The sequence below is a fragment of the Ammospiza nelsoni genome, chromosome 20 (assembly GCF_027579445.1).
Source record: "Ammospiza nelsoni isolate bAmmNel1 chromosome 20, bAmmNel1.pri, whole genome shotgun sequence".
Classification (NCBI taxonomy): Eukaryota; Metazoa; Chordata; class Aves; order Passeriformes; family Passerellidae; genus Ammospiza; species Ammospiza nelsoni.
In genome coordinates this window covers 1446362-1461590 of record NC_080652.1, presented here as the reverse complement: position 1 = coordinate 1461590, position 15229 = coordinate 1446362, and the positions used below count along the sequence as shown (strand labels likewise).

At 51.5% G+C, this 15229-nt stretch overlaps 1 protein-coding gene across 1 annotated transcript in view; it reads left to right on the top strand.

Moving 5' to 3' along the window:
* Positions 1 to 15043, top strand: part of ZNF618 (zinc finger protein 618) — a 150778-nt gene extending 135735 nt beyond the window's left edge. Inside the window, exons 14-16 of the mRNA XM_059486664.1 lie at positions 126 to 203; positions 5511 to 5615; positions 6379 to 15043. Of these exons, the coding sequence (XP_059342647.1) occupies positions 126 to 203; positions 5511 to 5615; positions 6379 to 7892 (1697 nt within the window). The 3' untranslated portion in view covers positions 7893 to 15043. The remainder of the gene's footprint in view (positions 1 to 125; positions 204 to 5510; positions 5616 to 6378) is intronic.
* Positions 15044 to 15229: the final 186 nt, after the last annotated feature.

Here is a 15229-nt window from a genome sequence, read left to right as displayed (position 1 = left end):
GAGCTGCCCAGCCCAGCCCAGCCCAGCCCCGCTCGCTGTGCCCACAGCTTACACACTGAGGTATGCACCTGTGCTGCTTCCTGCAGACTCTGTGTAATTCTTCTGAACTGATTTCTCCCAAACAGAGCCTTACACCTGTGGAGCTTGTGGAATCCAGTTCCAGTTTTATAACAATCTCCTGGAGCACATGCAGTCCCACGCAGGTAAGCTGGGCACTTGGACTCGCTGCAAGCAGAGAATAAATTCTGTGCTGCTGCCTGGTGCTGACCCCAATGTGTGTCTGTAGGGCTCTCGGTGCTCCCCATTCCCACAGCCCCATCATTTCACTGCAACAAACACAGTCATCCCTCAAAGGCTGGAGCAGAGGCTCAGGGTCTGTTGTACAGTTTGCTCCTTTCCATAGGGACAGAGGGAGTGTGCCACACTAGCTCAGAGTCCATCACTGCTCATTGCCTTTATCCAGAGCCAGCAGAGAATCCTCACTGTGTAACCTCCTCCAGCAGGTTAAATCCCCCCTCCTGCTCTCATGGAGCAGGGCAGCAGAGCCTTTGCCCACACAAGCCTGTCCTGTGCCTGTGTCTCCTGGAGTTCTGCAAAGGACTGAAATGTGTTCTCAGAAGAAGAATTTGCCATTTCAGCAGCTGTGTTCAGTTCCCTCTCAGCTACCTACAAATGAGAATTCTTAAGAGTCATTCCAGTGCTTTTTTCTAAGTCACTGCTTTTGTTTCCTGTCTTGATACATAAGAGATGATTTTAAAATTTCAAAGCCAAACCTGTTTCAAAGACAGCACTCAGCATATTCAAAAATGTAGAAACCGAATTCATTTTATATTGGCAGATTTTTTTTTCTTTTTTTTTCCCTCTTGAATTCAATTGAACTAACATGGTTATAAGAACAATTAAATCCTTTTACAGACCTGTGTTCTCCAACAGACAGCTGCTCTGTGGAGATGCAGATGCAGGCCCTGAGGAAAGTGGAATGGGAGGACAAGAGGCTTGAGGAAAAGCATATTTTCCTTTCTGTAATAATGTTAATCAAAGTTCTTATCTTGCTCTTTATTTTAGTTTTAGTCCTAATTTTCATAGTTTCACTTGAGTTCTTCATCCATGAGGGTCCTCTCTTCCATCTTAGTTCCTGCTGGCAAATCTTAGTGCAGGCTTTGTGTGTTGTTCAGCAGCTACTTTATTTGTCATCTGTGTGATTTACAGGAGGTTTTGAGAGCTGTTTGTGAGCATAAGGTGTGAGTTTGTGTTTCTGGTAGGGCACTGGGGTTCTGTGCAGTACTGGGACTCTGTGTTCCCCAAGGAGCAGTGGGCTCTGCTCAGGGCAGGGCTGCCCTCACTCCTGGCTGTGGCTCTGTCCTTGCTGTCCATGGCAGTTCTACTGCCTCCACACTGTTCTGACCATCCTGTTCTTGCTCTGGGCTCTGGCACTGAAATGGAGCATGTGGAGTCACAGCTCTGGGTGACACCGAGCACAGCAGGGGACAGGGGCAGCTCACTGAGGGCTCAGCTGTTGCACATTTTAAGCTGGTGCTACCTGCAGCTTCCTCACTTGTTTCTTCTTTACAAGTGACCCATGGGGGTGGTGCTGAGGGCTCCCTGTGAGGGTGGGCAGGCCCTGGCACAGGGTGCCCAGAGCAGCTGTGGCTGCCCCTGGATCCCTGGCAGTGCCCAAGGCCAGGCTGGGCAGGGCTGGGAGCACCTGGGACAGTGGGAGGTGTCCCTGCCATGGCAGGGGTGGCACTGGATGGGCTTTGAGGTCCCTTCCCACCCAAACCAGTCTGGGATCCTGTGGTTGTTCACCTGGGTTACTTTGGCCACACAACAGGGTGGAGGGAGCAGTATCTGTGATAGGCTCCTGTCACATCACAGCTCTGAATGGGTAAATCCCCTCTGCCCAGCTCAGGATTCTCTTGGTAAGCTCTGTTTCTCCTTGCTCCCTGCTCTGCTTGCAAGTCCCCTCCTGTGCCTGGCTTCTCCTGCTGAAGTCTCACTGGTGCAGTGACAGGGAGGTGTCCCAGGTGTCCCAGGTGTCCCAGGTGTCCGTGTCTCCTTCAGCTGCTTCCTGCAGAGCCCCCGAGGCTGTGCCCGTGTCAGGCACTGTCCCCTCTGTGCCTCACAGTGCCTCACACTGTCCCCTGTCCCCTCTGTGCCTCACAGTGCCTCTCACTGTCCCCTGTCCCCTCTGTGCCTCACAGTGCCTCTCACTGTCCCCTGTCCCCTCTGTGCCTCACAGTGCCTCTCACTGTCCCCTCCCTGGCCTCGGGGGTGGTGCCTGGCAGCCCTGTGCTCACAGCTCTCCCCGTGTGCAGCTCTGGTTGAGGGCAGAGCCAAGCAGAGACAGGAGCCCTGTGGGCAGCGCCGGTGGGTGCCCAGCCCTGGGTGAGCTGTGTCTGCAGACAGCACTGAGGGCACACGGGGCCTGCAGGTGCCCTGGCAGCACTTTGTGCCCTCAGGCTGACAGGAGGCTGTAGTGAGGTAGGGGTCGGTCTCTTTTCCCCGGGAACAACTGACAAGGGCAAGAGGAAATGGCCTCGGGTTGTTCCAGGGGAGGTTTAGATTGGAAGGGTTCTCAAGCACCCTGAGGCCAGGGCAGGGGTGGGGTCACCATTCCTGGAGTGCTCAGAGAACACCTGGATGTGGCATCAGTGGTGAATGTGCTGCTGGGCTGGGCTGATGGTTGAACTAGATGATCTTAGAGGTCTTTTCCAGCCTAAACAAGTCTGGGATTCTGGGGTTTCCATATCCAAGAGGCAGCATTGCCCCAACATCTCTGAAGTGTGGGAGTGCAGGGACCTTGCAGTGGTCAGCAGAGCTGGTGGCACAAGGCAGGATGCAGGGACTGGGGACTCAGGCATGGCAGTGGTTTGTCCCTGCTCAGGGAATGTTTCATTTCAGGATGCAGAAAGCCGAGAGGCCACTATGGGTCAAATGCTCCCTCAGTTCACGTGTTCAGCAGCCCAGTTTGCTTTGTCCTGTCTAATGCAAAGGGCTGATCTCTTCCAGTGGCTGTGCTGCCTCCCCTGGACCCTTCTCACGAGGGACAGAAGCCAGGGAACGTGCTGCTGGCCTCCAGAAGCAAAACCAGGCACAGTCTGGCTCTTGAGTCATTCAGAGGGCTGAGCCTGGAGGCTGGAAGGTAATAAGGAGAGATTATAGCTTCATAAAGCAGCTACACAGTGAGGAGAAGCAATTAGAATGTAAATTGGGTGCTGAAAGGCAGAAATAGAACAGCAGAACACCAGGCAGAGGAATTTGTTCTGTAATTACACTGAACAATATACAGCTTTGACTCCCTTTAGAGTTCTTTGTTCAGGTCGAGTGCTGCCATATAATGCCCTTCCTACAATCTAGGCCTAAAAAAACAAAAGGAGGACTAGGCTGAACCTGGATTAAAGGATTGGAGGCATGAAGAAAAATTAAGAACCATGATCTGTGTAGTTCACAGACTGCCTGATAAGGAAGATGAGGCTGAAATGTACAAATCTCATTAATGCCACTCTGAATGCCAGCAGATATTTGTATATAATAAATCCCCTATTATTAGGAAATAGATAAAAGAGTTATGGTGAGGAAATACAGAGGGTTTCTCCCCTACCCATCCCTCACCAAGACAAGGAGGGCCTGAACCATAAGCAAAGTTAGCAGGCAAAGTTATCCAGCATTTTCCTTTGCCCACGCACAGATGTTTGGAGTTGAGGACAATGGTGACATTGGCTCAAGAGCAATTAGTGTGGCAGATGCTGGGGGAAAGGTGATGTGTCCCATGTGGTCACTGGTGCCCTCTGAGTGCTCTTCACATCTCTGCACACCTGCAAAGTTCAGCCTGTGGCTGCAGCTGGGCCTGGCAGCACTCCCTGGGTGCCCAGCCTGGCCAGGGAGCTCCCCGGGCACACACAGGCCCAGGCAGGGCCAGAGGCTGTCCTGGGCCATGGCCTGTCACTGGGGGACTGCCCAGCCTGTGCCAGTGCAGTGCCCACTGAGCAGCCTGTGCCAGGTGCTGGACTCTGCAGTGCCTGCACTGAAGGGCAGAGCTGCTCACCTGGAGAGGAGCCCAGCCCTGGAGCTCCATCACAGCCCTGCTGCTGTCCCTGCTCCCCCAGGCTGCTGGCACACATGGAGGAGAGCAAGGGCAGCTCTGCCCTGTCCTGTGTGTCCTGCTGCCCCCAGAGCAGCCTGGCAGAGCTGTGGGTGCCTCAAGGCACTGCTCCAGCTCGTGTTTCTCTGCCCAGGGCACAGGGCAGGGTCACTGTACTCTGTGCTGCTGTCACCAGGCTGCAGGGGCTGCCACCTGAGCTGGCAGTCTGCAGTCCCTGTAAAATCACTGGAGACTCAGTGACTCCAGGTGAGTTCAGGTGGTTCTCACCATGGTGGTTCTCACTCTAGGAGAGGATCCAGTTCAGCCTGGGTGAATGAGTGGCACCCTGAGTGTAAAAGGAGCCCTAATGGGCCACCTCAAGGAGAGGTGTGTCTGACAGGTGTCCAGAATTAGTGTGATGAGTCCAGCTGTGATGAGCAAATGGCCTGTTCTCTTTTCCTTGGTTTTATTTCCATCCTTCTGCTCAGCCTGGTCATCAGTCTCTCCATCTTTCTGCTTCCTCTTCCAGCCCATTTCACTGTGCACTGTTCCTTCACAGCCTGTTTCACAGCACCATTTTATACTGAAGCACACTAAGAACTAGAGAATTTCCTCTGGAGGGTGGGGAGAAATTCTTGGGGCACAGGAGAGGAAAACACGGATAATACAGACTTTACTGATCTTGCTTGCATTTTCTTGTAAGATCCCATCAGACTGGCAGCCAGAATGTTTAGCCCAGTTACACACACAGAAATAGGAGCACAAACACAAAGATTTTGGGGTCACTTGATGTCTGCAGCCTCAGGGTGGGATGGCCTTTGGCCCACACTCCAGAGACTTTGGCTTTGTGTTTGCAGCAGGGAGAGCCCCAGAGGAGATGGGCCCTTGCTCTTCACGGGGAAGAAACCAGACCTGAGGTTTGCAGTGAGACCCTTGGATCCAGAGGAGCTGAGCACAGCTTGCAAACCCAAGTGCTTCCCAGAGAGAACAGGGCAGCCACCTGCAGTGCAGGAAGAGGCAGGGAGGGGACAGAAGGGTCAGTGTCTGTTCCACCTCATTTCAGAAGCAAATGAATGGCCCAAGTCAGGCTGAGCTTCCATTGCTCCTGGTGTGCAGCTTCAGCTCCTGAGGAGACATTCCCCAGGGTGTGCTGATGGCATCAACATCCCTGGTGCACAGAAGAGATGTGGCACATTTCAGCCACGTTTTGGGGAGTGGTAGGTTGTGAGTCCAAAGACAGTTTCAGGGTGCCTGAGGGGGCTGTGTGAGCTCACTGAAAGCTGCCTAAAAGCCAAGAGAGTGTGGTGGGTTGTTGTCCCCTTAGTTAGAGGAGCCCTACATAAATGCTGAGCAGTTGAGTCGTTTCCTCTTCTTTCTGCTTTAAGCATTATTTTGTGCTTTTAACCCCTCCCTGTCTCTTGCCTCACAGCTGACAATGAGAACAACATTGCCTCCAGCCAGCAGCCCAGGTCACCTCTCCCCGTGGTTGAAGAGAAGTGGAAGCCACAGCTCCAAAGAAATAATGCCAACAACAGTACGTAGCAGCTTCTCACTTTGTCCCTGTCCAACAGGAGCCTCAGGGGAGCAGCAGTGATGGACACTGCACAAGGCCCTTGTCCTCACCAAACTGTATTTGATTTCACCTTAAATCATGTCCTACTTGGCAGAGCAGAGTACCCCTTCCCACTACAGGAGTGCAACAAAGAACCCTGGGGTGGTTGGAAAGGTTTGTGAGGAAGATGCATTTGGTAGCTCCTGCAAGAAGGTAACTTCTGATCCAAAGTCAGACTTTCTGGCCTGGAGTTAAAAAATTAATCCAGTCATCATGGTGTGACATAGGCACAGGTGCCCAGAGCAGCTGTGGCTGCCCCTGCATCCCTGGCAGTGCCCAAGGCCAGGCTGGGCAGGGCTGGGAGCACCCTGGGACAGTGGGAGGTGTCCCTGCCACGGCAGGGATGGCACTGGATGGGTTTTAATGCCCCTTTCCAACCCAAACCAGTCTGGGATTCTGTGATTTGATGTCCATCTTTCCATCTGGGCTGAGTTGTGACCATCCCCACACCAAGGACAGGATGCAGATCTCCTCCCTGCTGCTGTGACAGGAGCAGGGCCTGTCTCTGGAGGTTCCTCAGTCCAGAAACCCTGGGGGAACAAACCCAAGGTTGGAGTTGTCTCTTCCATCATCTGGGCACGTCCCACCTCTCTGGAGGCTCTGAGAATTGTTCTGTGCCTTGTGCTCTCTCCTGCCGTGGTGTTGCTGACCTGACCCTTTCTGTGCCCACTGTGTCTCCCTGCAGCGCCGGCGAGCGGCTCTCTGGGGAACAGCGCCATCCCGGAGAAGGAGCGGCAGAACATCGCCGAGCGCCTGCTGCGGGTCATGTGCACCGACCTGGGCGCGCTCAGCGTGCTCAGCGGCAAGGAGTTCATCAAGCTGGCGCAGACGCTGGTGGACAGCGGGGCTCGCTACGGTGCCTTCTCCGTCACCGAGATCCTGGGCAACTTCAACACCCTGGCTCTGAAGCACCTGCCTCGGATGTACAACCAGGTGAAGGTGAAAGTCACCTGCGCCCTGGGCAGCAACGCCTGCCTCGGCATCGGGGTCACCTGCCACTCGCAGAGCGTCGGCCCCGACTCCTGCTACATCCTCACCGCCTACCAGGTGGAGGGCAACCACATCAAGAGCTACGTCCTGGGCATTAAGGGCGTGGACCTTCGAGACAACGGTGATTTCATCCACCACTGGGTGCAGAACGTGCTGTCGGAGTTTGTGATGTCGGAGATCAGGACGGTGTACGTGACCGACTGCAAGGTCAACGCCTCGGCGTTCTCCAAGGCGGGCATGTGCCTGCGCTGCTCGGCCTGTGCCTTGAACTCGGTGGTGCAGAGCGTGCTCAACAAGAGAACGCTACAGGCTCGCAACATGCACGAGGTGATCGAGCTCCTGAATGTCTGTGAAGACCTGGCGGGGTCCACGGGCCTCTCAAAGGAGACCTTTGGCTCCCTGGAAGAGACCTCCCCGCCGCCCTGCTGGAACTCGGTCACCGACTCCCTGCTGCTCGTCCACGAGCGCTACGAGCAGATCTGCGAGTTCTACAGCAGGGCCAAGAAGATGAACCTCATCCAAAACCTGAACAAACACCTGCTCAGCAACCTGGCAGCCATCCTGGCGCCGGTGAAACAGGCTGTGATTGAGCTGAGCAACGAGAGCCGGCCCACGCTGCAGCTGGTGCTGCCCACCTACGTCAAACTGGAGAAACTGTTCACTTCCAAAGCCAACGATGCTGGCGTGGTCAGCAAACTCTGTCACCTCTTCTTGGAAGCACTGAAGGAGAACTTCAAAGTTCACTCGGCACACAAGGTGGCCATGATCTTGGACCCTCAGCAGAAGCTGCGGCCCGTCCCGCCCTACCAGCACGAAGAGATCATTGGCAAGGTCTGCGAGCTCATCAATGAGGTGAAAGAGTCCTGGGCAGAAGAAGCAGAATTTGAACCTTCAACCAAGAAGCCTCGTGCAGCAGGGGAGGCCACAGCAGCTCAGGAAGAAGATTGGTTTGGGAAAAGTGAAGTCTATGATTATTTGCAAGAACCTCTCTTCCAGGCCACCCCTGACCTGTTTCAGTACTGGTCGTGTGTTACCCAAAAGCATACAAAACTAGCCAAGCTGGCCTTTTGGCTCTTAGCAGTGCCTGCTGTGGGTGCCAGGAGCGAATGTGTAAATATGTGCGAGCAGGCACTCTTGATCAAAAGGAGGCGGCTACTCAGTCCAGAAGACATGAACAAACTCATGTTTTTGAAGTCCAACATGCTTTAAGACTTTAATTAACAAAACTTTAAAACACTGTTCCAAACAAAGAAAAAGAAATTTAAGTTCTAAACACTGTGGACCTCATTATGAATGCCCCTGGAAACCAAGTGCTTTTTTATATATATATAAAAATATAAATATATATAAAATTAAGTTTGAAAGGAAAGCTGAGCACAGGAGAGAGACAGCCCTCTGCCAGGAATGTGCTCCTTTCCATAGATAGTGTGTGGACTTGACAGACTTTCTAATGTTTTCAAGTGGGCAGACGAATGGGAGGCTGATGTTCTAAAGTCTTCAGGCAGCTGAGATCTAAAGTGACTTGAAGTTTCTTTTGTTTCTCCTCCACCCCACCTTTCCTCTTGTCCCCTGGGCCATCTTGCCATGGATAATCAGACTCCATTGACCAGACCAGTTCTGCACTGGACTTTGCTCCTTTGAATAACTGTACACCTTGAGGGCACTTGGCTGCAGCCTTCTTGGCATGGTGCGTGAATCAGGGCAGCTGTGTTCCACCAACACCGGCATCTTTAGAAATCAGGAAGGGAGGCTTTAAGGTTTTTGATTCTTAATTTTATTTTTAACCTTTCCATATCCTTTTTTTTTCCCCAAAAAACAAAAGTTACTCCTCTGTCTCTACTCCCAGTTTTGAGTTTAACATGGCAGCAAGTGATTATAAGTTTGATTTCAAACTAAGAAAAATGGTTCATGGCAGAAACTGTCAGAAGTTGTTACGTTTCTTGGCTTTATATTTTTTTACAGCAGAACTTCTTTTCTGAACTCCCAGTGTTAATTATCTTTTCTGTGAATTTTGTACATCAAGTGTTCTCAGACTTGTTCTAGAGTAGTCCATTTGCAATTAAATGATGTTCTTATGGGAACCTCAGCAGTTGTTTATGTGGCAAAGCCTAGAAACCAAGAAAAGCAAATGGTGACAGCACAGGTGGCTGTGGGCCACCAGTAAGCTTGCCAGGTCTGCCAGAGAACCCTTGTACCTAAAGATTTTTGTTTAGAAGTGTCTCAGTGACACACAAACCACCCTTCCCAAGGCCAAGGACAAACCAAGGTGTATGATTTTTCAGGGGAACAAAGCTCACCAGTTTTGTCAAACTGGGGTTTGAAGGAAGCTTAGAGAAGTGCATGGGCTCAAAGATCCTTCTGAATGTAAGTGCTCCTGATTGAGTGCAAAGAATATCTTCCCCTTTTTGTTTGGAATGGTTTCCTCTAGTGGCACGAATGTCTTTTTGATACCTACAGTGCATTACACTACTTGTTCTGTTGCTGACCTGTTCTGGCCAGGAAGGCCACGGGCCCCGAAACTTTCACACGTAACTGGCTCACCCCAAATGCAATTAGAGATCCCCATAACCCCAAACCATCTGGTCACTCTGCTGTCCCCAAGGCCAGAGCTCCTGCAGGCACAGCTCCTGGGCTGCTGGAGAGGCTCTGCCAGCTTTGGTGCCTCTTGGACAATTCCCAACCTCTGGTGCCAAACTGTGCATTCTTCACTGCTGGGACTTGTCTCCTGGAGGAAAACTGAAGCAAATTCTTCTTTTTTCAGCAGTCTCCTGGGCTTCCAGGAGCTCTGGAGCTGCGGTCCCAGTGGTGTGGGAGGGTCAGGAGGAGGGACTGGCCCTGCTGAGAGCAGGCTGGAGCCCTTCAGCAGCACAGGGTGTTTGCTGCTGGCTGGCAATGCAGGGGGAAACTGGAGACCCTCTCTGCAGTGCTGCTGTTGAGCAGATGTTAAACCAGGATCCCACCTGCCCAGCTCTGGCTGTAAGAGAAGTTACAAGTTGCAAGACGTGAGAAATAGCAAACCCAATCTCTCAGGCTTTGTGTGCAGATGCCTTGAACCTCACAGGCACTCCCTGACACTGCACTGCCACAGGACTCAGGGGCACAGTTTGCACACTGGACCCTTCCCCACGCCAGGCTCACAAGGACAGACCTTGGCACCAGCTGTCTTGCCCTTTCCAGCCCTTTCAACCTTCCATTGCCTTGAGGCTGGTGTTTGGGTTGACCTCTCAGCACTGTTACTGCCATCAGACCAAAACCATTGTCTCCTGAAGTGTTAAGTTTTTGCCTAAAGCACACGGCCTGCCACATGAACAGGAGCTGCCAAGGCAGAGGCTCCTGGACTCCTGATTTCCCTGTCAGTGGCTGATGGAGGGGTTGCTGTAGGGCCAGCTTTCCTTCTTGCTGTTTTTGTTTTCTCCTGTACAAATCCTGCATGCCCAGCCACCAGGGCGGGAGAAACCTGTGGCAGACAGAAATGAACCCTGAGTGAGTGAGATGTGTGCCAGGCTCACTGGTACCTGACAGCAGGAAAACTTGGCTGGTGCATGTCCCAGAGAGGATTAGCTGTGGGCACAGAGGTACCACACAGCTCAGCTGATGGCCCAGGGATCAGGATTGGCAGCTCCTTCTCCTAATGGCACGTTACACCTTTTTGTGGGCTCACCTGAGACCTTGAGAGCTCTTTGGTGCTCAGGGGAACATGCAGAGCCCTTTGGAAAGACAGCTCCAGCCCCAGCCCTCCTTTGCTAAGGGACATGTAGATGATTTCTGGGGAATTTGTGAACTCGGGCTCACGTTGTCTGGTGAGAAGTGGGCAGAGTTAGCACAGCTGTAAATCCCTGGAGCTGAGTTGGGCAAAGTGCAGGGATTTGTGCCCAGCAGTGGTGCAGACTGAGGGCCTGCATGCAGGAAGGCCACAGCCACCCCTACCTCCCATCCCACCTCCCCTTTCCCTTCTCACACTGTGGGTTTGGCACCAGAGCTGGCGTTTTCTGGTGGTGCTGACCAAAGAGAGGGATGGACTGGCCCTCTCCCCCATCCCAAAAACTGCCCCTCTGAGGCAACTTCACTTGGAGTTGCACTAATGATGGCTGTTAAGCAGTGAAGTCAGGCAGATGAGATTCTCCCAAAGACTTAAAAACTCAGCAGCTGCAAAAGCAAGAGAAAACCTAAGGGCCTAAAGTGGAGCCTTCTCAGAGGTGGTGAGGAGAGGGGCTGCTTGGCCCCTTCTCCAGAGACTCAGTGCAGGAAGGTGCAGCTTTTCCTGACTTGCACATGGCTGCAGGGTGCCCAGCTCAGAGGAGCTGCTTGTGCTGGGCTGCTCCAGGCTCTCTCTGGGTCACTTGGGCCTCAGTAAAAGCAGAGAAGCACATCTGGAGCACATGCAATTACCTTAAATGCCAAGTTTTTGCTCTTCTTCCTTCTTCCAGGCTTGAATTCACATTCTGAGGAGCAAAAGTACTTTTCCAAGGTCTGAAATTTGGAAACTCTCTGTTCCTGCTCTTTGGTGCCCCAGAGGTGAGGAGCAGCCAGGGTGTTGTAGGGAGCTCTGCTGGTCCTGGGCTGGGACACTGCTCAGGAGAGGCTCTGAGTTTGGCCAGGGCTGTTGTGAGGTTCTGCTCCCTTGGAGCTGGGAGGAGAAATCCTCAGAACTGGGATCATCCTCTGGTGGGTCATGTTAAGAACTTGCCTTCTGCTTGTTGGTTTTCTTTAATCTCCCTCGTGAAATGTGTCAGGGTGCAGGAATGGTGTGTGGCCTCCAGGCATCCACCTGTTCCTGCTGCTGACTGTGCCTGACCTTGCAGACTCTTCCTGGCTTCACAGTTTGCTTTGGGAGCATTCTGACCTTCAGATGGGGAGCAAGCAGCACCACGTGAACCCCAAGAGGGAAGGGCCTGTCTGAACACCCTTGTTAGTGAAGAGGGTGGGACAGAGGCAGAGCTCTTGAGGAGGTTGTTTCTGTGTGGAGCAGCAGCCAGGAGGTCAGGAAGGAGCTCTCCTGCCTCTCAGTAGGCAGTGGTTGTGTTTGGCTTGCAGGATGGACTTGCTGTCCTGCACCTGGGTTGAGCTGAGATGGAGGTGAGCTTCCCTTTCTGTCCAATCTCTCTGTCTGTGCTGAGGAAACTGCTGTGGGTGGGTTTGAACTGGTGCAATGTGTAAAACTTTCTGTGGCAGCTGACTGTGGGCTCAGGTTTTGTCTAACTCAGTTGTTCCTTCATTGCTGGTTAAGCCAGTTTAACTTGAGCTGAACTGGTTTAAGTGTCCACACAAAGCACCTGCACTGGTTTATCTGTGCTTGCTGGGCAGACAGATGTCCAGCAGCAGCTCAGGGAGTCATGACCCTTATGTGACTTTTGCAAATGAATTTGCAGCAGAAGCTCTCAGAACCTGGCAATGACTGAAAATAGAAGGGAGACACTTCTGGAAATGACTTGAGCTCTAAATGGTGGCATTGGAGTGTCCAGTGAGATGGCTCAGGTGGGTTGGGTGGTTTTTCTCCAACTGTCTGCAATAACCCAGAAGGTTTAGCATGGGAAGGAATTACCAAAAATGTTTGTGTTGGTGGCTGAGTCTGCTCAGAGGAACCAGTTCCATTCTGGCCATGGTGAGCACAGGACAGGGGACTAGAACCTCCTGCTGCTCCCACAGTGCCCTGGGCATTTCTAGGCAGCACCATGTTACTGGTGAATCAAAATGCATTAAAAGAGCAGCCAGGAAGGTTCTCCAAGGCTGGGAGTGCTGCTCTGTGCTGAGGAGAGGCTTGGATTGCTGATGGCACCTCTTGGCTGAGGGAGAGGCAGAGGCTCCTGTGAGCATTCACACAGGAAGGGACAAGCTGTTCCCTATGGAGTAATTAGGAGTAATGGGAAAAAAAAAAAGATACTAAAGGCAGGTTCTGGGAAATCTCTTCAGGGAGGAGAGCTCTGTTCCACTGGGAGGGGTCTGAGGGGAAGGTTTTGAGCCCTGTTGCTGAAGACAAGGCTGCAGAGTGAAGCTCACTCCATAAACACTTGGCTGGACCTTGCCAAGAGAAAAGGAACTGGGTGTAGGGGTGGGAAGTGCCAGGTTCCTGCCCAGAGCCCTCCAGGAGAGTTCACAGAGCCTTTTCCTCCTCATCACCAGCAGCAAGGCCTTGCCAGCTCTCAGTGCATCCCTCAGCCAGTTCCTGCAGGGAGGGAGGCGGCAGAGGGGAAGCTGCCAGTGGAGGAGCAAATGTCCTGTGGGATCAGTGTGGGGAGGGTGTTCAGTGTCTGCTGCTCCTGCTGAGCTTTCCTCTGCTGCTCCATGGCCTGGGATCCCCTGGGAATGCCCAGAGCCTCCAGCTGAGCCCCGTGCCCTGTCAGACCTGACGCTGTCGCTCTGTAGCAATAAGAACTCCCTCTGTGTGTGGCACCTGTCCTCTCACTGCTCTGTCACCTCCTGGCGCTTCTGGAAGTGTCCCTGAGCAAACCCTGAGGCCCAGCTGAGCTCCTGGGACAGTCTGCTTACGCTAGGCCAGAAATGGTGAACCAATGACAGTGGGTTGCCCTGAAATTTAATTGTATCTATTGAATGTTTGTGGGATTTCTGTTTAATTTCAGGTTTAGTTTGGCTGCTTAGTTGAGGTTTTTTCCTGTTCTGAGTCCTTTGTAACTCGACAGGAGAGTTTTGCTCACATAGACAACGGTGTATCCATAGACCCTGAGGGGTTCCTTATCCATAGGCAGCTGAGTTGAAATTTTTGGCTCCTGAAACAAGGAATGATGACTGGCAGGATTTTATGTAGCATCCCTGACAGTGGGACCCAGATGAGCAACTCAGGCTTAATGATGGGAATATTGTAGGAATATTGTTGATGACACGTCCAACCCTTGCTTTTTACAACCAAAGCTCCTTAAAAAGGCACTTCCAGCCTCACTGGCCTCAAGTCCCTGTTCTCACCTCCCAGGGGTGGCAGTCTCTGCAGTGTCTGTGGATGGGCTGGGACTGTTTCTTCAGTGGGCTGGGGGTGTGGGAGAAGGGATAACTTTTCCCCTTGCTGTGTAGGACCTTCCCCCTCAAGGAAGGAGATGTGTTCTGGAAGGAGCAGCAGATTTAGGAGCTGTTTTCCATGGTCCCTTGAATGGTACTTTAATACTCCTTTTTCTGAATTGTTTGAAGGAAAGCTGGTAGTGGATGACCTGCCCAGTGGTGGCAGGTGGCAGCCCAGGCTGTCAGTGGGGGGACACTCTGCCCAGGCCGTGAGGATCGTGGTCCATGCCGTAGCCAGACAGTGTCATGGTGACAGCCAACCATCAGGAGATCCTTGTTTGCAGCCAGTCTGAAAAGAGAAGCTGTTCCTCACTCGTGAGTTCCATTTCCCAAACCTCCTCCTGGGAGCTGAACTCGTTTCATCAAGCAAAGGATTTAATGTTCTCCTGCCCCTCCTGGCCCTCCCTGCCCTCAGTAACTCGTGTGCATTTCCTTCCTTTCTGTAGATGCAGATGTTCTAGGCAATACCACAGAGCACCCGCGCTGCGAGTGCAACCATGTCATCTTAAAAAATACAAAAAAAAATATACAAAAAATATACAAAAAATATCTTTTTTAGGCCAGAGTTTTCTACAGGTATTAATGAATATTTTTCTTAATCCTTATAAGTTTTATGTGTTTAATATTTCTTAATACCGGTAGCATTAATTTATACTTTTGTAGCAACACAATATTTTTATAAACCGCCACCGCTGGCTTTGTCTTCATAACGGGAAACGTGCGGGCAGCTGGCCCCGCGCTGTACCATGTACTGTATTTAAAAGGTTATCTAATGTCACACTTGCTGTGTTAATAAACAAAACAAAACCTGTTTGAAGTCTCATGTATTGTTGGTGTGGATCAAATGACTCACTAGAGAGCAATATTGCACGGGGTTGAGTTGCTGATTTTCATTGTGATATGCGAACACTTGAGGCCAACTCAAGTTCTGAGGTTTTTTTTTTTTCTTTTTAGGATTTTGTTTTGTTTTTGTTTTGTTTTGGGTTTTTTTTCAGCTAAATAAATTCAGTGCTGTTTGAAACTTAGACTGACGTCAAATGAAAAGGATTATTAAAGAAAAAAAAAATCAAGGTGTTTAAATGTTGCTGTTTTTACAAGTCTGTTGCTGTCTGAATGGAAATATTCCACGAGAGGAGGAATAGTTCCACTTAGCTTCCAAAGGGGCCGAGCTCCAGGCCAGAGTTCGGTTATTTGGAAATACCTTAGAGACATGTTTCTGCAACATTCTTTTCAGAATTGATGCCAAGGCAGAAGACAAACTGTAACTGTAAGAAAGCATCCGTTGCTTGAGGATTTTCATGTCAGTGTTGTATTTATGGTTTTACAATAAAACAACCTTTAGGGAAAAAAAAGTGTCTGGGTTTTTTTATATTTTCTGTGTTTCAAGCTTGTGACTGGGACATCCCCAGTGCCATTGTGAGGGGGGAAACATCCATGGAAGTGACCTGGCTCCCAGCAGGGGTGTCTGACAGATCCCACAGAATCATGGAATGGTTTGGGTTGGAAGGGACATCCAGTGCCACCCCTGCCATGGCAGG